General features: G+C 55.0%; 1 protein-coding gene across 1 annotated transcript; it reads right to left on the bottom strand.

Annotated features, from left to right (window-relative positions):
- Positions 1-27,215, bottom strand: LAPTM5 (lysosomal protein transmembrane 5). The gene is made up of 8 exons (XM_082652905.1): positions 27,060-27,215; positions 10,183-10,276; positions 9,422-9,498; positions 7,677-7,811; positions 6,506-6,628; positions 5,218-5,313; positions 2,449-2,541; positions 1-1,168 (listed from the first exon to the last, which is right to left on the bottom strand). The coding sequence occupies exons 1-8, from the start codon at positions 27,144-27,146 to the stop codon at positions 1,079-1,081; spliced, it is 795 nt and encodes a 264-aa protein (XP_082509031.1). The 5' UTR covers positions 27,147-27,215; the 3' UTR covers positions 1-1,078.
- Between the last annotated feature and the right edge of the window lie 574 nt (positions 27,216-27,789).

Below are 27,789 nucleotides of genomic sequence, written 5' to 3'. Positions count from 1 at the left end.
GAAGCGTGTTGCTGCTTTATTGAAACTTCTTCCCCGTCACACAAAGCAATGACACAGGGGTGCGGTGGGGAGCCCCTTGCACAGCCCTCGCCCTCTGCACCCCCCTCGCAGACCCCAGAGAACCCGCCTCTGTGGCCTTATCTCCGCCTTTGGGTCAGCGACCTCGGGAATCCCAACCCCCAGGGAAGCAGGCAAAAGAGGGGGTGCAGGGACCAAAACCTCCCCTATGGCCCCACCAACACGAACCCCCCGGGCGGGGACTGTGCCCACAAAGGGTTTGCCTGTTTTGACTGAACTAACCTGTGGATTTAGTCCAACAAATGGGTTTGCCTGATTTCAGCGCTGAATTTCTGCTCGACCACAAGTGTCGGGCAGAATTGGGTGGCCTACAACCTATCTGGCAACGGATGGGCTGTGGGTCAGGACTCACAAGTACTGAATTGACCACAGGGGGCAGCCGGTTATTGGACTAGATTGAATTAAATGGTTTGGGGGGCTAAGTTGATTTTTTTATTATTGGATTTTATCACTATTCTAAATTAACTGAGGGTTGGCTGACTTAATAATTGCTTAAGGAACTATTGGAAGAAAATGGATGGATGTATTTGGTGGGGAGGACTAACTGATGATTACTTGACTAAATTGCTCTGTGAATTGACAACTATTTACAAACTGACACAATGGACTCTTTTGTTTGACCACATTGTTTTCACTGAAATGACAAGTGTGTTTTTGATTTGTCAGCCACTTGGTAAAACTGGTCAAGTTGAGAGGTAGTTAACCAAACTCACTGACTTTAGAAAGACCAATCGTTTAAACCAACGTCAGAGCTGATCAAAAGAAGCTGAGTGCTGTTGGACTGAATTTTTGAGACCCAATCATTCAGCCTAAAGGGGTTGACCCAGTTGTGAGCATCTCCCAGGCCCCGCAGGAAAAGCAGGCCAGCGAGCGGGACACAAGCGGATTGTCCTGAAGTCAGCCAGGTGGTTCACCCAGGCCACAGGGGCCACCTAAGCAAAGAAGCGGATTGCGAGGTAGCTCCGCCCCTCCCAGCACCAGGGCTGGGGCCTGGTGAACGTCACGCCTCTGAGTATGGGGGTGGTGCTGGGCCCCCCTCCGGAATCTTGTATGGCAGAGACACAGCTTCCTCATAGGATGGCAGGACCACCTGAGAGAAACAGAGAGATAAGGGCCGAGAACTGACCAGATGGGACTCTACCCCAACCTGGGGTTAAGGGGCTCCAACCCCCACCCCTGGCAAAATGATGTTGATGATGATGATGACTAGCATGCCTTGGGCACTTACTATGTGCTAGGCATGGCATGCATAAGACAGGTACGGTTTCTGTTCCTGTAATGGACAGACTTGCCTCTGCCTGTTCCGCATCAAGCCCCCTTGTTTTGATACCAACACACTGTTTTCCCTGGGGAAACATCCTCAGTCCATGTGCTTTCAGAAGAATTGATCAGCCCTCTGATCTGGGGAAGTGGACATGAGACCTCATGTCTGATGGGGTGGTCGCTCAAAGTAGAATCTCATCCCCCGGCAATCGTCACTGGTTTGGCGATAGGCTTGTAACCCAAGCTGGACCAATCAGACATGCTTCTGGGATGTCTTTCTTACTGCTGGGGCTGCTGAGAGGGTGGGATGACAGCCTAGGGATTTGGGCAACCATTTTGCTACCATGAGGAAAGGGCTGCCTTTCATCCTGAAAATAAGATCATGTCTGGACATCAGGCTTCAGCCATGCCTGAGCCAGACCTACATTGGACTTTCAAGTTCTATAAGCTAATAAATTCATTTTATTTTTTACATAAGTGAGAGAGCGTTGGGTTTCTGACACTTGCAACCCAAAAAGTTCTTGACTAATACAATCCCCATTTTACAGTTGAGGAAAGTGAGCCTCCAGTAATTTAAACCAGCTGCACTTTTCCCATCACTTTTCCAATCAGCTGCTTCTAAGTGCACTTAATCCCTCTGCCTGGAAGGCCCCTTCCCCTTTCCCAGCTAACTTGTACCCGCTGACAGTCTAAGACTTGATCAAGTGTCACCTCCTGCAGGAAGCCTTCCCTGACACCCCAGGTGAAACCAGGTGCCTCCTCCATGCTCCCATTGCCCCTGTGCTTCACACCAAGTTGTAATTGGATCTCTGTGTCTAGATTCACTCTGGACTATACTCTCCTCCAGGACAGGGTGGCATCTTAATTTTCTCTGCATCCAAAGGGTTGGATATGAGTCCAGGAAAGAGTAAGAAGCATAAAATGTTTAACGCATGAATGAATGAATAGAATCCTAGACAATCAGAGTGGAAAGAGATCTTCCCATTTCTTCTGGTCCAACCCTCATCTTACGAGTGGAGAAACTGAGGCCGAGCAAGGCAGAGAGACCTGCCCTAAATGATACAGTGAGTGGCAGAGCTAGGACTTGACCCCCCCCAGCAGGCTCACCTTCTGCAGCATCTTGGAGCTGCTCCTCTCCTCGGCCGAGTTCATGTACTTCATGAATCTGTAACATCTCCACACACACTTGAACATGTAGACCTAGAAAAGAGACCCAGGTCAGGCTCTGCTTTGTGACCCTCCTTCTCACCACCCCAGCAGACTCAGGACAGATGCTGGGCGCTTCCTGGAGACCCCCAGCTTACCCTGAAAGGTCAGACCCCTCTTCTGGTTGGAGGGGGCCTCACCTGCCCGTCTCAGGTGTTCCAGGTGTTTCCCTTTTCACTGCCCCACAGACTCATCACAGAAAGGAGCTTTTTAGAGGCCCCTGCACCACCCTCCAGCCTCCCCGGCAATAATCCTGCAGATTCTGCTTCTCCGCCCCTGAGGACTGAAGCTTACCATCTCCTGAGGTGGCCCCGCCCATCCTGAGACAGAGCTGACAGTGGGAAATGTTGTCTTCAAAACTGCTTACGATATGTTGTTGTTGTTGTTTTTGCGGTACGCGGGCCTCTCACTGTTGTGGCCTCTCCCGCTGCTGAGCACAGGCTCCGGATGCGCAGGCTCAGCAGCCATGGCTCACGGGCCCAGCCGCTCCGCAGCATGTGGGATCTTCCCGGACCGGGGCACGAACCCGTGTCCCCTGCATCGGCAGGCGGACTCTCAACCACTGCACCACCAGGGAAGCCCAATATGTTGTTTTTTTAAAGCAGATTATCCAACAGTGTATGCAGTAGTATCCCACGTTTATAAATGCAGAAAAATTATATGTATGGATGTATATATCTGTCAGATAATGTGAGCAACGGCTTTCTCTTAGCAATTGATGTAAGAATTGGGGAGAAGGGTTCCAGGGTGGGGAGTGAAGTCCCCAGGGGTGTGTTCAAGGAACAATAGCCAATAAGTCTCTCTCTGCCCCCAAAGGAAGGAGAGCAGGTCTTGGCATCTAGAAGGTCCCTTGTTTTATGGAGCCCCATGATGGGGACTTAAAAGGAGCAGAAATAAATAAAATGAATTATGAAAGAATGAAGTACGAAGGGCCAGGGCAAAGCAAGTATGTGAAGGGTAGCCAGTGAGGCAGGGTTGGGAGTCGGGGTACAGAGAGAACTCCCACTGGATGAAGATAAAGAACAGGAGAGGGGTGGGGAGGGATGGAGGTGTGTGGTGGGGTTTGGGCAGTTTCTCTCTAGCAGAGTCTATGACGTAAACCTCCACGTTGGTCCCCCCAAGCCTTCAGGAATGTTCTCACTGTGCAGCACTAATGCGCTTGTGCTAGGTCAGTCCTTTGAGGAAAGGTTAAAAGGAGCGAAGTTGTTTCCAGTTTGGCACCGGGTGAGAGCAGAGACTGCTCAGGGCCTGGGATGTAAGGAGGCAGTGATGTCTGGCTACACCACCCACATAAAAAGAGGGGGCGGAAATGCACCCAGATATCAGAGGTGCTGCTCTCCGAGTGGCGGTGGTTGGTGGGCTGATCGTCTTCTTTCTGCTCATCTGTAGTTTCTAAATTTCTACAGTGATCATATGTTACTTTCACAATCAGAAAAGAACACTTTTAAAAGCCCTTCCTTTTCTTGAGTCGACATCAGCCTCCCTGTGGCTTCCGGCCACAGGGCCCCATTGTGGCCTCTAGAATCCCCATGAGAGTCCTTTGGGTACTTGGAGGCTGCGATCAGGTCCCCCTTGAGTCATTTCTTTCCCAAGCTGAACTGCCCTGGTTTCCTTGACTCCCGAAGACGGCAGCGTTTTCTTGCCTCTTCACCCTCCTGTTGTGCTGCTATTTTTTTTTAATATAAATTTTTTTATTTATTTTTGGCTGCGTTGGGTCTTCATTGCTGCACACGGGCTTTTCTCTAGTTACGTCGAGAGGGGGCTACTCTTCGTTGCGGTGCGCGGGCTTCTCATTGTGGTGGCTTCTCTTGTTGCGGAGCACAGGCTCTAGGCACGTGGGCTTCAGTAGCTGTGGCACGTGGGCTCAGTAGTTGTGGCTCGTGGGCTCTAGAGCGCAGGCTCAGTAGTTGTGGCACACAGGCTTAGTTGTGGCACACGGGCTCCGCGGCATGTGGGATCTTCCCGGACCAGGTATCGAACCCGTGTCCCCTGCATTGGCAGGCGGATTCTTAACCACTGCGCCACCAGGGAAGTCCTGTGGTGCTGCTATTAGTGCACTCCTGTCTGTCACCATTTCTCCAAGAACTGGGACCTGAAACAGGACTCTATCCTCTGGGCCTGACTACCCGTGAGAAGAATAAAACCAATCCCCTCCACCCTTCTCATCACCAAACCTCTAGTAATATGACCTCAGGGCTCATCTACATTTTGGTGCCTGGATCACGTAAAGCTTGTTAACGTGGGCAAAGCAAGACTTAGGGTGGCCCTTTCACAGGTGAGACCCAAGACCCAGAGAGAAGTGACTTGAAAACCAACCACACAGCTAGTGAGGGGAGAGCTGGGATTCAGACCCAGGACTTCCTGAATCTAATTCCAGACAAAATAGCTCCTCCTTCCCCTGGATCAGGTCTCTCTGAGTCACACATTAAGTCCCCGACCCTTGAACACAGGTGGGTCTTCACAGATCCACTTGCTCTAAAGGGGGCGTCCCCGAGGATCCCACGTGTGGGCACAGGGGCTGGTGTGGGGAGGGCTAGAGTTAGGAGCCAAAAGCAGGGGGGGCGGGGGTGGAAGACACACTTCCCTGCCTCCTAACAGTCTGGCATGGGTGGGCCCGGGGCAGCTCAGCCTCTCCACCCCTCCCTGAGCCGTGGGGCAGGGGCCGCTCACCTTCAGGATGAGGACAGTGATGAAGGCGATGGAGAAGATGAACATCATCTTGATGAACTGGTTGTGAGCCATACCTTCCTGGCTGGGGAGGTAATTCTGCAACAGATGTGGGGGCCACGTCAGTGTCTCTGGCCATAAGGAACTCTAACAGTACCCACACATCGAGGACTAAAAGCCAGCTCTCCACGTACACAGGAACGTGCAGTGGCACCGCCATTATCCTGGCCCAACCCTTCAAGGGCCCTAGGAGGCCACCTACCATCAGCTTCATCTGACAGGTGGGCAAACTCAGGGAGACAGATGCAGCTGATGCCTGTCCAGGTGACCATTATCTGGCTGCTGCCCCATCCCCCAGCTGGTGGGCCACACCCGTGTCCTTCTCTGGAGGATAGTCTTGGTTGACGGAACCACCTAATCCTGAAATACCTGGGAGGTATGCCTCGTCCCCCAGGGGCACCTCACAAGCAGGACTTGTTGATGGAAGGTTCCTGCTCTGGTGGGACAACTGCTGTGGCATTTGCAAACACGTGCACACATCCTCTGACATCCTTCCCTCGAGTGTGGGCTAGAGCTAGAGACTCACTTCTCACAAATAATAGGATGTGGCAGAGGCGAGTGTGATCTCCAAGACCACAGGGCCGCTTCCTCCTGGCTCTCTCTCGGATACTCACCGGGGGGGGGGGGGGGGGGGACACCGGCAGCATGAAGATGCTCAATCAGCCTCATCAAAGGCGCACACGGTGGGGAATCGAGCCAAAGATCCCACAGCCACGCCAGTAAGCCAGCTTGGGAGTGGATCCTTCAGACCTAGTCAAGCCCTTGGCGTCCACAGCCCCATCCTCATCTCAGGTGCAACCTCAAGAGAGACCCTGAGTCTGAACAACCCAACTAAGCCACTCCCACATTCCTGATCCTCAGAAACTATGTGAGGTAACAACTGTTTATTGTTTTAAATCACTGTGTTTGGGGATCATTTGTTAGACAGCAATGAAAACACCAATACCGTTTCTGCGCTGCAGTTCATACTCCAGGGCACCCTCTGGGATCCAGCAGCACTACTTCTAAAGCCACATGTCTGCCTGGCTTCTTCCTTTTGTCTAACTTGCTTCCCTCATTCCTTTCAAGTTTCTTCCTGAGAGCTCTCCTTCAGGAAATCACTCACACAAGAATCCCTCTCCAAGCTCCACTTTTAGAGAACCCAGCCTAAGCACTGAGGCACAGAGAGGGAGAGCAACTTGCTCAAGGCCACAGAGCCAGTGATAGGAGCAGACCCTCAGCCCAGACTCACCATGTGGTTCATGGACTTGAAGTTGAGATAGGTGGGCACTTCCATGTAGGAGCTGCAGAGAGTCAGGATGCTCAGGCAGAAATCCAAGAGCTGCAGGGTCATCAGTGGGACCTTGGAGGGGCCCTTTGGAGGAAGAAGACAGACAAGCAAGTCAGCCCCAACCCAGCGGCCCGGGTACCACGGGGCACACAGTGGCCCCTCAGCTTGAGAGACTGTCAGCCAGAGACATCGACGACTCCCTGGTCCATGGTACCCAGAAAGAAATGGAGGTCCATTTCTCAGACGTTCACACCATGGGCTGGTGCAAACCCAGGATCAGGGTCTCCTGACTCCCAGCCCAGGGCCTTATAATGTAGCTTCTCAGCCTCCTCAAGGACCACAGTCAGGGGAAGTGTGAAAAGCAACTTTGGGGAACTGCGTCTGTGATTGGCACCAGGCGTCGCAGGCATTCCCACCAAGGATGCTCGCCATCCTTACCTTCCTTTCTTCAACGTGGTTACAAAGGAGAGACAAAACAGGGGCTGGGGAGGGAAACGGGGCATGTCCCGGTTCTTATGGTGTAAATTCACACGTGGTTGGCATTTTTTCCGTTCTTACCACGTGCTAAGCACCCTGTGCACGCTTTCCTCATGTACTGCTCATAAGACATATTGATGAGACATGATCTCAAGACACATTTTACAGGGAGAAACCTGGGGTGAGGGACTTCCCTGGTGGCGCAGTGGTTAAGAACCCATCCGCCAATGCAGGGGACACGGGTTCGAGCCCTGGGCCGGGAAGATCCCACATGCCACGGAGCAGCTAAACCCGTGCACCACAACTACTGAGCCTGTGCTCTAGAGCCCACGAGCCACAACTACTGAGCCTGCATGCCTGGAGCCCATGCTCCGCAACAAGAGAAGCCGCCACAATGAGAAGCCCACGCCAACACAATGAAGAGCAGCGCCCCACCCCCCGCCGCAACTAGAGAGAGCCCACGCGCAGCAACGAAGACCCAACGCAGCCAAAAATAAATTTAAAAAAAATAATAAGAAATGTGGGGTGACTTGGAGGAGCTCAGGGACTTGCTCAAGCTCACCGACTAGAAAGGACCCTGGGGGCTCCCACGCTCACTGGCCTGGGCTCCTGCACCTCCCCCGCTGGCCGGCTATGGGACATGGGACATACTCACCGCCCGGCTGCTGCTCCGGGAGACAAACTTGAGGTAGGCGGGCAGCTCGATGTAAGAGCCCAGCAGGGTGAGCAGGCACAGGAGGAAGTCCATGATTTGCAGGGACAGGAAGGGCAGCAGGTACTTCTCCCGGTTCTGAAAGGCAGGCCCAGCATGGTCAGGGGTCCCTTGCACAAGGCGCTTCCATGCAGCCTGATGGCTCCACGGGCCCCCTGGCCCACAGGTCCCTTCCGTCCCGGGGAACTCGGTGCTCTCCTGAATCACCTGTGGATCTTGGCCGAGGTCACCCCATGGCGATCCACATGCCTTCCTCTGAGTGAGGCTCTGGGCGCGGGGAGAAGGTAAGGCCCAGGTCCTGAGGGTGAGCAGTCTCGGTGTCCCAGGAGGAACCGGGAATAGTTCCCATCTACAGAGATAAGCGCCTGGGGGCTCCAGGACCAGGGTCTGCCTCAACTCGCTCTTAAGAACCCAGTGACCAAAGACTTTGTGTCCATTTGACAAATGAGGAGGGATCAGAGAAGACTTCCTGGAAGTGGGGGCACCAGGGCGAGAGCTGGAAAGAAGCAGGAGGGAAGGGGAGGGTATTGGTGGCAGAAGGGCTGTCCTGAGCCAAGGCCCGGAGGTGAAGAAACTTGTGCTGCTTTAACAGTGGGTCTTGACTCTGTGTGGGCCACCCCCGGGGATGTTCAGTCATAGTGAGGGACCCTGGGAGGCTGAGGCTGAAATCCCTCTCCTTCAACTGAAAGCAAGTGACCACTATGACCAGTATAAATGGGTAGGAACCCACAGCTGGGGACAAAAATCACAGAAAAGGTGGTTTCGTGGTTTCTCACGTGGTTGTCTAAAATCACTCAGGAGGCAGCCGAAACAGCCCAGACTGAAGCTCAGAGGCTTCAAGGATGACCTGACCCATTTTCCTAGCTGGACCATTTGTGTTTCTGCGTGGACCACCGGGAACCAAGGTGAAATCACTCCCTGCGGTGTAGGGCTCCCGAGAGAGCAGCGTTAGCTAGGGAGTGAACAATGGCATTTCAGGCAAGGTGGAGACATTCCAAACTAGCACCAAACCTCCACCCCATCCTGCTGGCCCTGGGAGTGCCAGTCCACCACTGTCTGTCCAGGAAGTATTCTCTTTCCGAGGTCTGCTCTCATGGCTATGTGGCGGGGCCCTAGCTTCCTGCCCTGCTGGGGGCCAAGGGACAGACGGGTTCCTTTCTGCAGGAGGCTGAGTCACAGCCCGCCTCTCCCTCTCAATCGCCAGCTGGATGGCACTGAGCTGGACGCATTTACACCCTCCCCTCTGCTCCTCTCACTGATCTCAAAACCCACTGCTTTCTCCCCTCTACCTAGGCCTCAAAATGACCCTTCTTTTCTTCTCTACCAAATTCCCTGCCACCATTTGCAGTTCAAAAGGATGTGGGTTGCCAGCTAGTTCAGCCGAAGTGTCAATGATCGGCAGTGGCCGCAGCCGGCTGTGCACACCCCCGTGCATGGAGGGTGTATTTTCACAGGGAACCGAGGCCTCCAACCTGACGGATCTGGTGTGAAAAAGGGGGTTTCCAAAAAGTAAGTGTGAAGATTTCTAGGGTGCAGATCGGATCTCCTCCAAATACCCACCTCCCACCTCCCAGCATCCAGTGCTGTCCACATAGTGGGTATGAATAGGAGGGACCCGGGAGGGCAGCTGGGCCTCCTTGCCAGCCCGCAGATCCTGGCTCCCCTTCCCCTCCCCGACCGGCACTCACCTTGACCACGCCCACCAGCAGGCTCAGGCTGATGATGAAAAGCATGGTGATGAGCAGGAAGCTGGAGATCAGTTCCGCTGAAAGGCGAAGAGAGCGGTGAGGGGCCCGGAAGTGCCCCCAGGAACCCACACCTGGGGTTCCAAGGACCACACTTTGGGAACCACTGGTGTGGGCACTATGCCCGTGAACCAGAAAGCCCAGGCCCTGCCCTCCTGCCGTTCTCAGTCTTGAGGGGCACACAGAACATTTCAGGTGACACAGGACAGTATAACACAGGGTGCAGGGTGGGAAGGGGGCCTGAGGTCTGCCTTTACCAGGATGAGGTGGGGGAAGGCCTCTGAGGAGGTGGCCTGTGGGCCGAGTGGCCAGGAGTCCAGATAGGGACCCCAAGACAGGGCCCAGCTTGGTGGGGTCAGCGCAGCTGGAGCGCGGGGAGTGAGGGGGAGCGTGGACGGAGCCACGAGGTGTGGGAATGTGGCCAGGGAGGGCAGCAGGGGCTGGAGCCCCCACGAGGAGCTGCGATTTTATTCTGGGTGACGGGCTGCTATCGAGCAGGAGAGTCCCGCTGTCACCGTTCTAAGCTGATTTGGTTTGCAAAGCGCCATCCTATCTGCTCTCACACCTGGAGACTTCAGTGTGAACAAGTGGAATTTCTCCATTTGCAGACGTCAAAAAGGACAAGTGGCAGAGCCTCAACTCCACCCCTAGCCGGTGCCCATCCCCCTGCTACCCCACCCCACTTTGGCTTCCCCTGGACCTACCGATCCTGAGGTAGCCTGTCTTCGAGAACTTGCAGGAGGCCTTGCCGTGGGCCACCTCCACTGAGTGCTCAATGAACAGCAATACGCTCATGATCTGGGGACAGAACAGAGCATCAGTGAGCCGGGGCCTGCACAGCTCCGCCACCAACCCCTCCCACCCCGAAGGCGTGCAGTCAGGGCCTGTGAGGAGGGGTCCTGGAGGAGATGGAATGCGGGTCAGTGGGGCACCCCAGGTAAAGTGTGGCCTGTACAGGTAGACAGCTCAAGCTCGTAGTTCCTCCTTCTTCCTCTTCCTAGCTGTGTGAGCTTGGGCAAGTTACTTGACCTCTCTGTGCCTCAGTTTCCCCATCTGTACAATGAGAATAATACTGATAGCTTCCTAAGGAGGCAGATGGGAGGAGTAAATGAGAACATCCCAAGAGGGCACTTAGAACCACACCCAGTTATCCATAAAGTGATAACGGTGACCTCTGAAGGTCAGGCTTGAGGAAGTGGGGGAGACTGAGGGCTCTCACCAGTGACTGGGCCCCTGCTCTGCACCTTGTTTTATAATGACAAACTCTGAGCATCATGGGATCTTAGTCACAGCATCTGAGCATCACAGAACTTCAAGTTCTTGGGATCATCAACACAGGCCTGGGAGCATCTGACCTGTGAATCCCAGCCCCCATGGCCCCTCAATTCCCATAGGCAAAATGGAGATAATAATAACACCTGTCTCATAAGGTTGTAGTGGGGCCAGATGGGATAATTCACTTAGAGTACCTGCCAAATAGTAAGCGCTCAGTCTGTGCTATTATTATTGTTATTATTCCCTCTAGACTACAGGTTCTAGGTAGGGAAGGACTGTGTCTCTCTTGTTCGCTGCTCTAGCTGCTGTAGATGAACGAACAGAAGGAGGGATGGAGGGATGGAGGGATGGAGGGATGGAGGGATGGAGGCATGGAGGCATGGAGGGATGGAGGGATGGAGGCATGGAGGGATGGAGGCATGGAGGGATGGAGGGATGGAGGGGTGGAGGGATGGAGGGATGGAGGGATGGAGGGGTGGAGGGATGGAGGGATGGAGGGATGGAGGCATGGAGGGATGGAGGGATGGAGGGATGGAGGGATGGAGGGATGGAGGGGTGGAGGGATGGAGGGATGGAGGGATGGAGGCATGGAGGCATGGAGGGATGGAGGGATGGAGGGATGGAGGGATGGAGGCATGGAGGCATGGAGGGATGGAGGCATGGAGGCATGGAGGGATGGAGGGATGGAGGGATGGAGGGATGGAGGCATGGAGGGATGGAGGGATGGAGGGATGGAGGGATGGAGGGATGGAGGGGTGGAGGGATGGAGGGATGGAGGGATGGAGGCATGGAGGCATGGAGGGATGGAGGGATGGAGGGATGGAGGGATGGAGGGATGGAGGGATGGAGGGATGGAGGGATGGAGGGATGGAGGCATGGAGGCATGGAGGGATGGAGGCATGGAGGCATGGAGGGATGGAGGCATGGAGGGATGGAGGGATGGAGGGATGGAGGGATGGAGGCATGGAGGCATGGAGGGATGGAGGGATGGAGGCATGGAGGGATGGAGGGATGGAGGGATGGAGGGATGGAGGGATGGAGGGATGGAGGGATGGAGGGATGGAGGCATGGAGGGATGGAGGCATGGAGGGATGGAGGGATGGAGGGATGGAGGGATGGAGGGATGGAGGGATGGAGGGATGGAGGCATGGAGGCATGGAGGCATGGAGGGATGGAGGGATGGAGGGATGGAGGGATGGAGGCATGGAGGGATGGAGGGATGGAGGGATGGAGGGATGGAGGGATGGAGGGATGGAGGCATGGAGGGATGGAGGGATGGAGGGATGGAGGGATGGAGGGATGGAGGGGTGGAGGGATGGAGGGATGGAGGGATGGAGGCATGGAGGCATGGAGGGATGGAGGGATGGAGGGATGGAGGGATGGAGGGATGGAGGGATGGAGGGATGGAGGGATGGAGGGATGGAGGCATGGAGGCATGGAGGGATGGAGGCATGGAGGCATGGAGGGATGGAGGCATGGAGGGATGGAGGGATGGAGGGATGGAGGGATGGAGGGATGGAGGCATGGAGGCATGGAGGGATGGAGGGATGGAGGCATGGAGGGATGGAGGGATGGAGGGATGGAGGGATGGAGGGATGGAGGGATGGAGGGATGGAGGGATGGAGGCATGGAGGGATGGAGGCATGGAGGGATGGAGGGATGGAGGGATGGAGGGATGGAGGGATGGAGGGATGGAGGGATGGAGGCATGGAGGCATGGAGGCATGGAGGGATGGAGGGATGGAGGGATGGAGGGATGGAGGCATGGAGGGATGGAGGGATGGAGGGATGGAGGGATGGAGGGATGGAGGGATGGAGGCATGGAGGGATGGAGGGATGGAGGCATGGAGGGATGGAGGGATGGAGGGATGGAGGGATGGAGGGATGGAGGGATGGAGGGATGGAGGCATGGAGGCATGGAGGGATGGAGGGATGGAGGGATGGAGGGATGGAGGGATGGAGGCATGGAGGCATGGAGGGATGGAGGGATGGAGGGATGGAGGGATGGAGGGATGGAGGCATGGAGGGATGGAGGGATGGAGGCATGGAGGGATGGAGGGATGGAGGGATGGAGGGATGGAGGCATGGAGGCATGGAGGGATGGAGGGATGGAGGGATGGAGGGATGGAGGGATGGAGGGATGGAGGCATGGGGGGATGGAGGGATGGAGGGATGGAGGGATGGAGGGATGGAGGGATGGAGGGATGGAGGGATGGAGGCATGGAGGCATGGAGGGATGGAGGGATGGAGGGATGGAGGGATGGAGGGATGGAGGGATGGAGGGATGGAGGGATGGAGGCATGGAGGGATGGAGGGATGGAGGCATGGAGGGATGGAGGGATGGAGGGATGGAGGGATGGAGGGATGGAGGGATGGAGGCATGAACGAGTAAACCCTATCCCCTCAGGGGAACCTTGCTAAGAATGACAGAGAAGGGGCAAATCTAATGGGCATGAGTGTTGCCATGGCCCTGTCAATAACTGAAGTCCAGCCACAAAACTGCAGATTGAAAGAACCTTGGAGGTCACCTTACCCCTGCCCTCCATCTTCTAATGCAAGAATACTGTGCCATGCAGCCTCTACTTAAATGCTTCCAACCACGGGGAACCCACAACCTTCTGTGTGTCCATGTTCTCACAGCAAGGCTTTCCCCCCACCATACACACACACTTCTCCAGATGCCATCTGCCCACTCTGCCAACAAGATGTCTCCTCCCTTGTAGCGGATGTCCTACCTCTATTAATATGGCCTAAGTTTACACTGGCTTTCTAGGCGGCCCTCCACTAGTAACTGACGCTCGGCTGACAAGCAAATAGACACCCACCATCTGTTTCCCCCTAGCTGATTGTGTGGGTTTTTTTAGCTCAGACATAGGTTTCGATTTGTCTTCGTACCATATCACATCTTGTTCAGGGGACAGAAAGGGACAACAGAGAAGACTGATGAGGAACTGGGCTCCAGAGCCAGTCAGAGGTGGATTTGTATCCAGGTCATTATGTGACCTTGGGCAAGTCACTTTACCTCTCTGAATTCCCTCATCTGGAAACTGGCAATCACTGGATTTAATAAGGAACAAATTGCATTGTATTTGCGAAGCACTGAGCTTGGAGGCTGGCAGCGGGTGCTCAGCAAGTATAATCTGCTTTTGGCTGGTGTGAGCTTACGTGGGGCAGTCTAGCAGTACCGTGAGGAGAGTGCCAGGGGGCTGACAGTGAGCTTGTTCTAGCTGCCCCCTCTACGTGGTGTGGGGTGAACCAGAAAGGCTTTGTTTCACCAGGAGAGTGGAAAACAGCTCAGAGCGGAAAGCAGACATGGCGGGGGCTGTGGCTGGTACCCACAGGAAACAGCTCGGAGAGAGAAATGTGGCTTCCTCATCCCCTAAAGCCTGGAGCTCCAGCCCCTCTTCTCCCAGTTTCCCCTGTAATGAGGAAGAGAGAAAAGGAGGCAGATGACGGTTCAGTCCAGGACAGAACAGGGCACCCTGAAAGACTGGGAGCTCTGGGGCTCCTGCGGTGTGCCAGCAGAGCACAAATGAGTCACCACAGCTGGGCTTAGAAGGGCGCTAGCATTCATCAGCCGTGGCACAAGAAGGCTTTTGAAGTCCCAAGAGTCCAGGATTGTCTGAGATCTAGATAGAAGCTCAGAATCAGACAACCCCAACGTCCAATCACTGGAAAGAGCCTCTGCCCACTTATTTTATAAGTTCCTTCTGCTTGTTTTCTAAGCTCAGAGAGGTTAGGTGGCTCGCCCAAGGACACACAGCAAGTTGGGGACAAAGTGGAGACCGGAGTCCCAGTGTCCCAGTGCTGTCCTGATGCCTTCCCACACACCCCACTCCCCGAGTCACCTCAGAGCCCTGCTAGCCCCGACCCCAGAGGGCTCAGATATTTTGATCATGTGCCTATGTCAACAAAACCTTTTGCACACACTACTCTCTATTTCTTGATTTCCAAATTATATGCATGTGCTCCTGTCTTGATTTATAATGAACATCATAAAACACACATACCAAAAAAATCCAGAAATGAACAAAGAACATGATTGACAAATTTAGAAATTCTAATATTGCCATTCTGAGGCCCCAGTGGTCACCTTGGGTATCACCCCACTTTGGAGACCAGTGCTAACCCACAAACCACTCCCCAGATCCTCAGTTCTGGCCCCAACATCTCCCACAGCCCTGCCACCATGTCTGCAATCCTGCCATTAGCGTCCCAGCTGCCCCTCTCCAACCACACCTCCTGAATATCCTGGGACCCCAGGAAGGGGAGGGAAGAGGAGGGACATTTGTACAGCCCGACTCCGTGCCAGCTTTGCCACCCACACCATCCCAGCGATCCTCCCAAACCCAGCCAAGAGACTGTTCTTAATGCTCCCACCCCCATATCACAGATGAGGAAAACGAGGCTCAGAAAAGTCCAGTAATTTGTCCAAAGCCCCCCAGCTGATCATCTGTAGGGCCGCGATTCAAACCCAGGCCAGTGGGCCCTGGATCTGATTCTGTTCCCCCCTCCACTGTCCTCCCAGCATCTCCCAGCCTCCTAGCTCTGCCTGAGGCCTGCCCTCCTCGCCCACTCCCATGTGGGTGCCCAGCAGAGTCAGCAGGGCACCCACCTCCTCTTCCCTCTGCCGTCTCCTCCACCTCCCACAGCTTGTGCAAGAAGCAGCAGCAGACACCAGAAGCATTTCTACTTTTGTAAAAACCACCTGTGTTTAAAACCAACCTCATCCTTTACTCCATTTCACCTTCTCAACCATCCTGTAGAGAGAGGGAGATAATTCTGTCCCCATTTGCCAGACGAGAACCCTGAGTCTCACCAAAGGCAAGAACTAGCCCCAGGTCACAGAGCAGGGCAACCTCAGAGTCTGACTCAGACCTTCTGCTGGCCCCTAACCTTCAATGGAAGACACCAGTCCCTGATCCAGGAGAAAGATAGGCGTCTCAGCTCCCTAGGAGATGGGGTGGAGAGGAATTGACATTTCTTGTGCACCTACCGTGTGCTTGGACCTGTACACACAGGCTTGCCCCACCATCTCCCAAAACCCTGCAAGAGAGGCAACATTTTCCCCATGGTATAGATGAGGAATAAAGGCTCAGCAAGGAAAATTCACACGCCCTGTGTCACGTGGCCAGGCTGGGATGTGATCCCTGTTGCCTGGGTTCCCAGGGTCCAGGCTCCACTCAAGGCTGAGTGGTTGCTCTGGGGCCCAGCCCTGGTCTCACCAACCATCTGGCAGCTGACCCCCATCCTTGGACACCCGCAGCTCAGAGGACAGCAGCTGGAACTTGAGACCGCTCCCACTGCCTCACGGCTGTGTAACCCTGGCCAGGTCCTGGCTCCTCCGTGGTCTCAGTTTACCTCCTCCAGTCAACGTGGAGAGTCACCCCTATTCGCACTGGAATGATTGAACTCCTGCCAACTGCAGCACATCACACCTAGGCTGCCCAGGGTCTCCCACCCCAGAGCTGCACCCCACTCATCAGAAGGCCCTCACTGCTCCACCCAAGTCCCCAACCAAGAGCTGTTTGTAATTCCAGAAAGTGCCTGGCTTACCTGTAGCATAAGCTGGGAGAGGCCAGGAAACTCCAAGAGTCAAGATTTCCCAGGCCACCTGGCCCTCCCCTTCCCCTCACGCCCCTGGTTTCCACCTGGACACAGAGCTGCCCTCTCCCTGATCTCTGAGGACCTGCCTGGGCCATGACTCATGCCCTCCTGCTACAAGAACGGGGCTTCTCTCCTCCCACAGTGCCCAGGCAGATGGCATTCACTCGCCCAACTTTTCCTCCATAATAGCATCTCCTCACTCACTGTACCTTAATTCCACATGGTGAGATCACGTGGTTAAGAGCCAGGTGCTGGAATCAAGTGGCCAGGGCCCCAGCCCCAGCTCTGTGGCCTTGAGCAAGCCACTAACCTCTATGATCCTCAGTCTCCTCATCTGGGAAATGGGGCTAATAACTGGACCTGCCTCGTAGGGTTGCTCTCAGGTCAAATGACGCGCCCGCGCCAACCCTGGCATACAGCAAGTGCTCCATCAGTGCACACTGCTGGGCAGGCACACACTTGCTCCCTCGTTTCTTCATCCAGTAAACACTCTCTGAGCACATGCTGCCTCCAGGCCCTGTCTGGGAAAACCACGGACCCTGGCCTGCAAGTGTCACAGTCCCCAGGGGAACCCAACAGGTGACCAGTGTGTTTAGAATCACGACATGGGACATGCAGGGGACTCAGAGTCCCCTGATGAGGGAGTGATGACAGCTGTTTGGAAGGCACAGGGAGGGTTTCACAAACAGGAAAAGCTTGACCATGGCAGAGAGGAGAGAAAAGCATTCCAGCCAGAGTGATCATCGTGTGTAAAGGCCCAGAGCCAGCAGTACAGACCCAGCGAAACTCGGGGGCAGGGAAGAGGCAGGGAAGGCCTCTTGCCTGAAAGAGGGGATGTCACTTGTGGGAAAGTGAAGCCCAGAGAGAGGCAGTAGCCAGCCCAAGGCCACACAGCAAGCGTGTTGCAGAGTCAGAATCAGCCTCAGTCCTCCTGACACCACACCAGGGCTCGGGCTGCATGACCGAATCAGTCCTGGCCACGCTCAGCACGCCCACTGCCACCTCCACTCTCCATTCCCCTTTCTCACCTCTTCCCTCGGCTTCTCCCTGGTTTCAGTTCTCATTTTCATCCCCTCCCCGACTCTTCTTTCTCAGTAACAAACACAACTTCCCTAAGCTGAGCAATGGAGGAAGTGGCTGGGAGGCCAGGAGAATTTCTACTTGTTTTCCTGGTGGCTCTGAGAAGCAACCAGCAGCCTGAGCTGAAATGAAGGGGGCAGCAGTTGTAGGAGGAGAGGAAGAATCAGGTAGGGTGGAGGGATGAGAGCACTACTGAACATGGCCGTGGCCATAACGATGGCGATGCCGCAGCTGAATGGAAGAGAGATGAGGGTCAGGCGGGACTGACAATGGTGACATGCTGGGAGGCGGAACTGGCCGTCCCGTGGCTGCATTTGGCAGGCCGGTGACAGTTATGACCCTCTGGGCAGTGATAATAGAGGTGGCGGTGGATGCTGCAGGGGTGCTGGTGATAGAGGTAACCACAGGGCTGCTGGGAAGTGGTAATTAACTGCAATGACAGTCAGGCCATGCTGTGCTGCTGCTGTTGATGGCAGAGGTGAGGGCATGTTCTGATGGTGGTGACACCAGATCCCCTGGCTCTGGGGATCAAACACCAGTTCCCGGTCCGAGAACATGGGCCCACCCTCTCGGACCTCCTGGGGGGCTTAAGACTCACCCTCTCATAAGCAGGCAGGCAGGAACCCATCCTCTGAGCTTCCGGGCGATAAAATTTACAGGGACACCCAATGCTCAGTGAGCATTTACTATGTGCCAGCCAGTGCGTGGACACTTTCCTGTCTGTTAACTCCACTTCTCCTCACAAGTCTGTGAGGTCAGGACTGTTTACCCACTTACGTCCAAGGAGAACAGGGACTGTGGGTGCCGCGGCCGAAGCGGCACAAGGAGTCCGGCCTGGGCTTGTCCTCAACCCTTCCCAACAGAGATAACGCCGTTTGCACAATGGGAAACCGGTCCCAAGTGCACAGCCCTTCCTGCCCCTCTCCCCTTCCAGGGCTGCTCCACCCTGACCCTACATCCTCCGGCTCTGGCGGCCTAAGAACTCAGGGGCTCTGACACTCAGACTGTTATTATTATCACTGTCGTCCTCTTCGTCTTCAGCAGCAGCAGCATCGCCCCCACCCTGAAGCTCAGTCCCCTCTACCTCACCCACCCACCCTGTTTTCCCTGGGGGTCCCCTGGGGCTGTCTGGCGAGAGGATGGGAGCAAAGAACCAGATGTGTCAGCGTCAAGAGGAAGCTCCCCTCCCCCAACCCCACCCCATACTTCCTGTCACAGCTTATCGGGGGCGACTGCGTGGGGATCATTCCCCCGCCGCTGCAGCACTATCTCCCCAGCCGCCTCCCCAGCTGGCCCAGATAAACATCACGATGTGCCCCCCCTCCTCCCCCCCCCCCCCCCCCCCCGCCAAAGCCAAGGCTCAGCTGTTGCCCCAGCCGGGCAGCCTTCACCTCCCTGGGAGCCTGGCTCCTCTGGAGGCTGCGGCTCTGCTGTCCACCCTCCCATCCCCGCCCCCTCCTACTGTTAATTGTCCCCCCACAACCCCGCCTGGCCCCTTTACTCCTCTGTGCCTCAGTTTCCTCATCTGTAGAACAGAGAGAAGGCTCCACCCACTAGCAAAGCTGTAGTGAGGAAGGAGGACATGACGTGACATATGTCTGCTACCAAAGATGATGATTCAGAAAGATCGAGTGACCAGCAGAAGCATTTGGTGTGGACTCCAAGCCACAGGTCCCCGTGGCCGTTGTAATAGCCCACCCTGGAAACAACCCCAATGTCCTCCCCCAGTACAACAGGCCAAATACATTGTGATATATTCATGCAGTGAAATACTAGACAGCAAGGGGGAAATGAGCTGGATACACACGGCCACACGGAGGAAGGTCGCAAATGCAATGTTGAGAGAAAGAAAGAGCCCATGTTGTGTAATCTCATCCCTGGGTACTTCTAGAACTACGTGTGTTGGAAGAAGTCAGTGGGGCCCACGTAGTGATGAGGTGGGGACACCAGGGGCCCTTGGGGGCTGGTCCCATCCTATTTCTCAATCTGGGTAGAGGTTACCTGGCTGTTCACTTTGAAAAAGGTCACCAAGATATGCACTTATATAAATTATGCATCAATAAAAGGTTTGCAAAAGTAAAATAAAATCGAGATTGGTTGCCACCGGGTCAGACCCTGGGGATTACACAGATGGATCAGGCTGGGTGAGCCTCCGGGCCTCCAGGGCGGACCACATGACCCCCAGGACCCCAGCAGGTGGGGGTGGGAGCTGCCCTGGGATGGAGGGAAACGCTGGGAGCTCAGGGTCCAGGAGTTGGGGCTCCAGGAAGGCTTCTGAGAGGCAGTGAGTCTTAAAAGAAGATTTCTCCCAAAGGGCAGTGGGAAGGGTGTTCCAGGCAGAGGGAACAGCAGGGGCGAAAGCAAAAGAGAGTGAGACGCATTTAGGAAACTGCAAGAAGCTTCTCTTGGGGAACTGTGACTTGGGCTTACCATGTGCCAGGTACAGAGGAGGCCCCCAGGAAATGGCAGCTTCTGGGTGGCTGGGCCAGTGGAGGGATGCAGGAGATGCTAGGGGGACACGTGGTTTTACAGGGATGTGACTTTGGGGTCAGCAGGGGTGGGAAAAGGAGCACCCCGGGCAGAGGGGACAGCTTGTACAAAGGCCGGGAGCTGCCAGAGAACACAGTTCGGATGGCGTGTGCCAAGGTTCATCACCCTGCAGGGTGGGAAGGGCCAGGACGGGAGCAGCTCGCTCTGGCACCACGTCCAGGAAAGCCAGCGTGTCATCCTCTGAGCCCTGTCCCTTGCCTGTGCCCTGCGTGTGACAGCCCAGCAAGGCCTGTCCTCTGCTCTCTGCCCTTTGACCTTTCAGACCTGCCCCCATGAAAGAAGACAGGATGGCAAGCCTTCCCCTGAAGGAGCAGGCACTAAGGGCAAAATTTCTGGCCCAGTGAATCCCAGTGGCTTCTGTCATTCTTGGTAGGGGGAGCAGTGGTCATCCTTTATAGGCACCCATTTGGGAGCTCAGAGTCAGCCTCCAGCCTTGGTCCACACCCCCATCCTCCTCCACTTCTTGAGTATCTAGAGAAGTACCCTGCACCCACCAAACAATCCCCATAAAACATCAATTCCTTATTTACCTTCAGGGCAAAGGTCCCCACGTGACAGTAAATGTTACTATTACTGGAGCATTTAGGAGAGGCCAGGTCCCCTGAACACTGACACACACTCATTCATTCGTCCTCACCTCAGCCTTATGAGGCAACTTCAATTATTATTCCCATTTTCCCCCTGTTTTGCAGGTGCCATTGAGACTGCATCTTTGCATGTGGGCTCCGTGTTTCTAAGAACGAGGCCCCCCGGATATTACGGTTGAACCTCACCCCATTGCTGCCAAGAAGCCTGCCCCTCCCCCACCGCGGTCTGGAGCAGCAGCAGGGGAGCCTGGGCCCCGAGCAGGACACCCGGGCTCTTGTTCTTTATCTACCCCAGGCTGCAGAGTCGCTTGGCCTGTCCAAGCCTCGGTTTCCTCTTCTGTCACATGGGGACTCCAGGGGTAGCTACAATGTGTGAGGCACTCGCTGGGCACTAGGTGTGTCTCCCACCTGGTTTCCTTTGAGTCTCTGACCTTGCAGGTCACAGTTATTGGCCCCCAGTTGACAGGGGAGGAAACTGAGGCTCGGGGAGGGGGAGGGACACGCCGGGCCTACAGCAGGGCTGCGGGGTGGAAGGCGGGAGCCGGCGCCTCACTCTGTACAGCTCCCTGCTCAGCTTCCTGCCTCATTAGAGGTTCTGTGCACCCTCCCCTTCCCCTGGTGGGGTGTGGGTCCCCTGGGAGACCAATGCAGGCCTCATAGTGAGCTCAGAGCGAAGCCCTGGTTCCAGGCCACTGCCCTGGGCTCAAAATAAAAGCCTCACTTCCTGGGAGGCTCTGGACTAGGGTGGTGACCAAGAACCTCGGCCCACCCAGGCTCTGCCTTCCAGCCACGGGGCCGGGTCTGAGTGGGGCCCCAGCCCCTGCACCAGCCCCTGGACCCTCCCCCAGGTTGGTGCCTCTCCCAGCTATGGCCCTCTGACAGCAGTGGGTCCCTCTGACCAAGGTGATGCCCGATGTCTGGAACCACCATTCCCTACCCCCCATTCCCAGAAGCCCCTTATTTCCCTTCCCTTCCCTTCCCTTGGGCCTGAGAACCAGGAAGTGGGGAGGGGATAAGGCCCAGCCTGGGGTCTGGCCTGTCCTGGCCCACCTCACACAGATGACTGGTCACCATCACTCAGCCCACCAGGCCTGGTGCAGGAAGAGACCAACTTTGCCCCCAGAAGGCCCTGCGTGTCACCCTGCTTTGGCCCAGGGGGTCCAGTGGTCCTCTCGATGGCTCCAACATTTTATAAGCTAGAAGGCAGAGTGCACACCCCAGAGATGGGGAGCACAACTGAGTTCCCACCAGGGCCCCTTGGTCAGGGCACTGGGGAGGGGCCACGGCTCCCACTCTACCCCACATGGGAGCATCAGGCGTGAAGGCAGAGGTTCTAACAGACGACCTAACAGTTGGGACCTATTTTTAGGCCCCAAACAGATGAGCTCTCGAAAGGGGAGTGGCCTCTGGTCACGTCCCACAGCCCACACTGGGCACTCGCCTGCCAGCCCTCCTCTCCAGTGGGGTCACATCAGCTCAATACCTCAAAACAGTCACCCTGAGACAGGGACCACTGGCCCCATTTAACAGAAGAGAAAATTGAGGCTCAGACAGCAAAGGCACCTGCCTGCTCAAAGTCACATCATGAGTGAGTAATAGAGACAGGTCTGTGATCTTTTCCATCCCAAAGTGGAGCAGAGAGAGAAGAGCCACTGGAATTCTGAGGAGGACAAGCAGGAGGGCTTCCTGGAGGAGGAGACTTCCCATGAGCTGGACCATAAAGAAGAAATGAAGACTGGGTGACGGAAGGGTCTCTCAGAGAGACAGACCACCCCTGGGCCGTGGGCCAGGTAAAGAATTCATTTGTTCACTTGCTGGCTCATCCCACACACCAGGGTGCTGGTAGCTGGGGCCTGGAGCAAGACCTTCCCCCACCTCCCTGTGTGACCTGCAGCAAGTCAGGGACCCTCCTGGGCCTCTGTTCACTCATCTGTTAAATGAGAGAACTGGGTCAAACAGAGATCCATCCTTCTACCATGAAGCCTGAAAGAAGTCAGGCATTTGGTCCAGTCTTAACCCTGCTGGCCTCTGTAGCCTCCCCCACCACACCTCACGACCATCCTGCCCTTGACCCCAGCTCTATGAGCTTCTCCGTGCTTCCAGAGCATCACCTGACCTTTCCTACCTCCCCGCCTTTGCTCTCTGCTCCCTCCACAAGCATATGCCCTTTTCCCCCCAACATTCCCAAGCAAAGTCCCACTCATCCTTATCACTCCGGCCTCCTCCCAAAAGCCCTCGCTGAATCCCCAGCGTCCACCCCAGGGCTGGGCTAAGGCCTCTCGTCTGTGCCCCCATAAGAGCCAGCACTGTCATCCATCAACGCCATTATCACAGTTTTTCCGTGGCGGGTTGGAATCCCTAGAGGGCAGAGGCCAGGAGTGAGTCAGGCCCATGTGCTGGCCTGGGGCTGGGCACCAAAAAGAAAGACACGTTTGAGAACAAATCTGCCTTCACTGGAGGCTCCTTAAAATAATGGAGGTTAAGTGCTCTATTATTAGCGGTGCCTCAGACACGGAGCCTGTTGTCAGCACAACTGTAAGTCAAGTGGTCAGACCCCAGAGCACCGGTAGAGCAAGTCACTTCACAGTAGAGAAACCTGACAAACGCGACCTCAGCCAGGTGATCAAGGTCAACATCAAGTGATAAGACACGCGGAAGTACACCCCCTTGATATGAAGTGCGGAGAAGGGCACTTTACCTCTGTGGTCATCCTCCCCAAACACATTGCCCAAGTCTAACCATGAGAAAAGCAGGCAAGTCCCATTTGATGAATATTTGACAGAATACGTGACTAGTACTCTTCAAAACTGTCAAGGTCTTCAAAAACAAGGAAAATCTGAAAACTCTCACAGCCAAGAGAAATCTAAGGAGATGTCATGACTATATATAACATGGGGTCCTGGAAGAGAAAAAGGACGTTAGAGAAAAGCTGAAGAAATCGGAATGAAGTATGGACGGTAGTTAATAATAGTATATCAATATTGACTCATCAGTTGTGACAAATGTACCATATTAATATAAGATGCTAACAGTCATGGAGCCCAGACGTGGGGTATACAGGAACTCTGTGCTATACAATTTTTCTGTAAATCCAAAACTGTTCTAAAATAAAACGTTTATTTTAAAACGTAATACATGTTCATTGTACCAAATACAGAGAATACAGAAAAGTAGCAAAAAATGAGAGCTTTCACAATCTATAACCCAGAGACAAGCCATGGCCAGCATCAGTCTCATTTCCTCCCGGCCCTGTTTTGGTGTATCCTGTTGCTACAGGGTTGAAATCGCCACAGCTTTAAGCTTTTGATCAGACAACACATTTCTAATGGAATTCCAGGTGCCTTGGACAGGAGAGGTTAGGGAGGGAGATATTTCTAGGCAAAAAGGTCTTCTGGGTCCCTATCTCCCGCCATTAACTTGGGACAGACATGCTTTGGCTCGCCAGGCAAACCAGAACCAAAGAGGCCAATTTACAAAAGTTCTCTGACTCCTCTGTGTGTGCAAGTTGGAGTCAGAAAATGTTCATGAACCAGGGAATCCTCTACACAAACCCAGTGAAATGCTGAGGAAGGTCCTCCAGCCATTGGACACGGAGGTCCTCCAGTAATAACGGCCCGATGACTCAGTAAAGTGGGGCATTGTCTCAGGATGCCAAGAGCCCGATTTAACCCTCCCCAGAGGGGTCCGGTCCACGAATAGCTCTCCGTGTGCAGGGCCGTCGCCCACGACTGGCTCCAGACGACGACCAATCTGGGTGATCAACACATCTGGATGGCAGCTTCTCTTTTTCCATCCAGATGTTCGAGGCCCTGACAGCACACCTGCCGCCCAACTGCCAGGCCACAGAGAAAGCCCCCAGGCCCTGCCCTTTCTGGGAAGGAGCAGAGGCCTCTTACAGAGGAAGCAGGAGGATGACCCTCCACTGGAATCACTCAAGGACCCCAGCCCAGAGAAGACCTCCCGGGGCCAGTTGTACAGCTTCCAGACTTTTCTTCTGTTCTCCTGCCTTCGGGTCTAGAACATCCCATGGCTCCCCATGACCCACATTAAAGACAGTGGTTCTCAACTGGGAGTGATTTCAGCCCCAGGAGACATTTGCAATATCTGTAGATATTTGGGGTTATCACAGCTGGCGGTGTGCTACTGGCATCTTGTAGATAAAGGCCAGGGATGCCGCTAAACATCTTACAATGTACTGTTCAGTCCCCACAACAAAGAATTCTCCAGTCCCAAATATCAATAGTGCCCTATAGTGAAGGCCCAGCCTCCAGCCTGTCCCTCCAAATCCCTCCCACCTCTCGCTGCCCAACCTAAAGCCCCCGGGTTAGTCTATGTAGGGTCCCCTGCACAAGCCACTGTCCTCAGCCTCCACACCTCTGCACACCTATCCCTTCCCCATCCATACTCCCCACAACCAAACTCTACACCTCTGCCAGTGACACCTCCTCCAAGAAGCCTTCCTTGATCACTTGCCCACACATTCTCCAGCTCTTTGGGCAGGAACTGATGTCACTTAACTGTGTACAGGTGAGGACCTCGGACGGCATGATCAAAAAGAAACCGCAAGGGTTACAAAACCCAGGGTTTGCAAGTCAGACCCAGCAGCCTGCAAATGGATTTGACTTGGTCTGCACAGGGATTTCTTTTTTACCTCAAACCAGTCATCAACATGGAAACAGCAGAAATTGTGACATAAAAGCCTCTGTTTCCTGTTTCTCCAAATGTCAAAAGAGCGGCTGCTGGGGCCCACATTCCTCCATGGCAACAATCAGCGGAAACAGAAAGTGGCCGCCAGAATAGACCCAGAACAGGCTCCCCAGGTCACTGCAAGGTCCATCTGCCCCACTACGCTCACTTACAGGAGCTGCCTGGCCCCTGGAGGCATTGGAGTTTGAGACCTCTGAGCTGGTCCATACCCTCTTGTCCATCATCTTATAAAGGAAAAACTGAGGCCCAAGGGAGCAGCTTGTCCAAGGTCACATAGCCAGTTAGTGGCAGAGCAGGGGTAGGGACCCAGGGGCCTGCTTCCCACGGCGACACCCCTGCTTACTACACTGTGTTTCCAAGAATGTTGCACAATCTGAGAGCTTGAAGAGGCCCTAAGGACTTGGTCTGGGGACAGTCAAGAGCCATTCACTCCTCTCAGGAGCACTCTTGCGTTGGAGAAGCTAGGCAGAGCAACCTCTGGGCCCCGCCCAAAATCAGTGTTCTGGGGTCTGACTGCTTGACTTACAGGTGTGCTGGCAGCAGGCTCCGTGTCTGAGGCACTGCTAATAATAAAGCAGTCAAACACCTGTCAAGCACTGCTCTGTGCCTTGTAGATATTTACTCCCTTGATCCTGAGAACAACCCTAACAGAGAAGTATTATTATTCTCATGTCCATTTTTTAGACGAGGAAACGGACATTCAGAGAGGTTAAGGAAGTGGCCTGAGGCTGCACAGCTAGGAAGTGATGAGGCCAGGATTTGCACACAGGAGTCTGGATCCAGAGGCTGTGCACCAAACACTGAAGAGCACCAGCCCTCCGAAGGCTGGGCTCTTGCCAGCAGCCCTGCCTGCTCTGCGTGCGGCAGGAAGCAGATGCAGCCAGGTCTGAGCAGTTTCCAGCGGCCCACCACAGTGTGCCAGATTTAGGCTAATTTTGAGGAAGACCTTCCAGGCTCATAAAAGAACTGTTAACCACAGGCCCTGAGTCACCCTGGGAGGAAGGCCCCCGGGTCTGGGGGAGCTGAGTGTGGCTTGGAGCTGTGGGCTGGGGGGATAGTTCTGGACGGGGCAGAACAGAGACCCCAACCTCCAGCCACCAAGACAGAGGGGGAGCCTCTGGCCCCAGGGGCTGTGACTCACGCAGAGTCACTCTGAGTTAATAAGAGACAAGACTCCGTACCCGGCTGTGCACACCAGCCTCCAAAGGGGAACCTCTGGGCCCGTTCCTCCTCGGCTGGGCCCACAGGCGCTCAGGCCAGGCCAGGCACCCTGCTCGTATGTAAGCTAAGAGGATACAGCCCCCTCCCTCGCCTCTGGAAGCACAAAGGGGAGGTTCGCACTTCTCATCCCCTCCAGTGGCCCAGGCCCCATGCCTGTGACCTGACCCCATTTCCTGACAATGATCCCAGCTCACATGTCTCTCAAGATTCCTGGCTTCCAAAGCACTTTCACATCTGCTGCTCCGTTTGTACCCGGATGAACTTGTGGCTGCTAAAGGTCCCATTTCACAGAGGCAGAAACTGAGCCTCAGAGAGAATGTGAGGTACGTTTGCTTAGAACAAGGACCCCGCCTCCCACTCCTGCCACTGCTGCAGGGTCCCCTCCCCCGCTTTGGACAGAGAAGGAGCCCAAGGCCCGGAGCAGGGCAGGGACTTGTCCAGGGTTCCAAGAGGAGGTGGTGAGCAACGGTCCTCCCGTTCGAGGGGTCTCCATAGATCGGGGCCGCCCTCACACACACACACGCACACAGTGTCCCGGGCCGCCTGCACACTCACCACATGGTAGACGGCCAGGGCAGTGGTGGCGATGCGAACGTTAAAGCAGCAGCAGGTTTGGCGGATGGCGGCCGCACGGGGGGCCATGGTGTTGCCTCCCCTCCTCCGAGGCACTGACAGGGAAGGAGCCAGGAGCCTGGAGCAGAGAAGGAGCCAGGAGCCTGAAACAGGGCAGAAAAGGGAAAGCTGCGGGCGCCCTCCTCACTTCCTTCCTGCCCCTCAGACAGGCAGGGGTAAGGGCGTCACAACTGGGGCGGGGCAGCTGGGAAGGGCCCCAGCTTTCCTCAGAGCACGGCAGCAGGCCCCTGCCACTCCCAGGAGGGGCTTCCCTTACACCGTCGGTACCTACCACTTGCCAGTCCTGGGGTTTAAGCAGTTTCACCCATGCCTTGCTTAGAGGATGCTCACCACCACCCTTGGAAGCAAGGACTGTTAGCAATCCCATTTCCAGATACAGACACAGAGGTCCGGAGAAGTCAAGGCATTCAGCCAAATCACACAGTAGTCAGTGCTGGTGGCAGGATTCAAACCCAGGTCTGTCCGGCTACAAAAATAGCTATTGTCTAGTATTTCCTACATGTTCTAAGCATGGTCCTGGATCCTCACCTTGAATCCTCTAACCACCCCTTTAATCCTCTCCTCAACCCTTTGAGAGAGATACTATTATTATCCCTACTTTGCAAATGAAGAAACTGGGGCACAGAGAGGGGAAGTGATTTGTCCGAGGTTA

Source organism: Grampus griseus (assembly GCF_964374135.1).
Source record: "Grampus griseus genome assembly, chromosome: 1".
Taxonomy (NCBI): domain Eukaryota; kingdom Metazoa; phylum Chordata; class Mammalia; order Artiodactyla; family Delphinidae; genus Grampus; species Grampus griseus.
This window is presented reverse-complemented; position numbering and strand designations above follow the sequence as displayed.

What these genes read in the sequence shown, in the direction of transcription:
- LAPTM5 (XM_082652905.1), bottom strand. Translation starts at nt 27,146, where the DNA reads ATGGCCCCCCGTGCGGCCGCCATCCGCCAAACCTGCTGCTGCTTTAAC. An exon ending in TGCTGGTGGGCGTGGTCAAG is followed by an intron (nt 7,812 to 9,421) that starts GTGAGTGCCGGT and finishes CCTGCCTTTCAG; the next exon opens with AACCGGGAGAAGTACCTGCT. An exon ending in CCCGGAGCAGCAGCCGGGCG is followed by an intron (nt 6,629 to 7,676) that starts GTGAGTATGTCC and finishes CTTCCTCCAAAG; the next exon opens with GGCCCCTCCAAGGTCCCACT.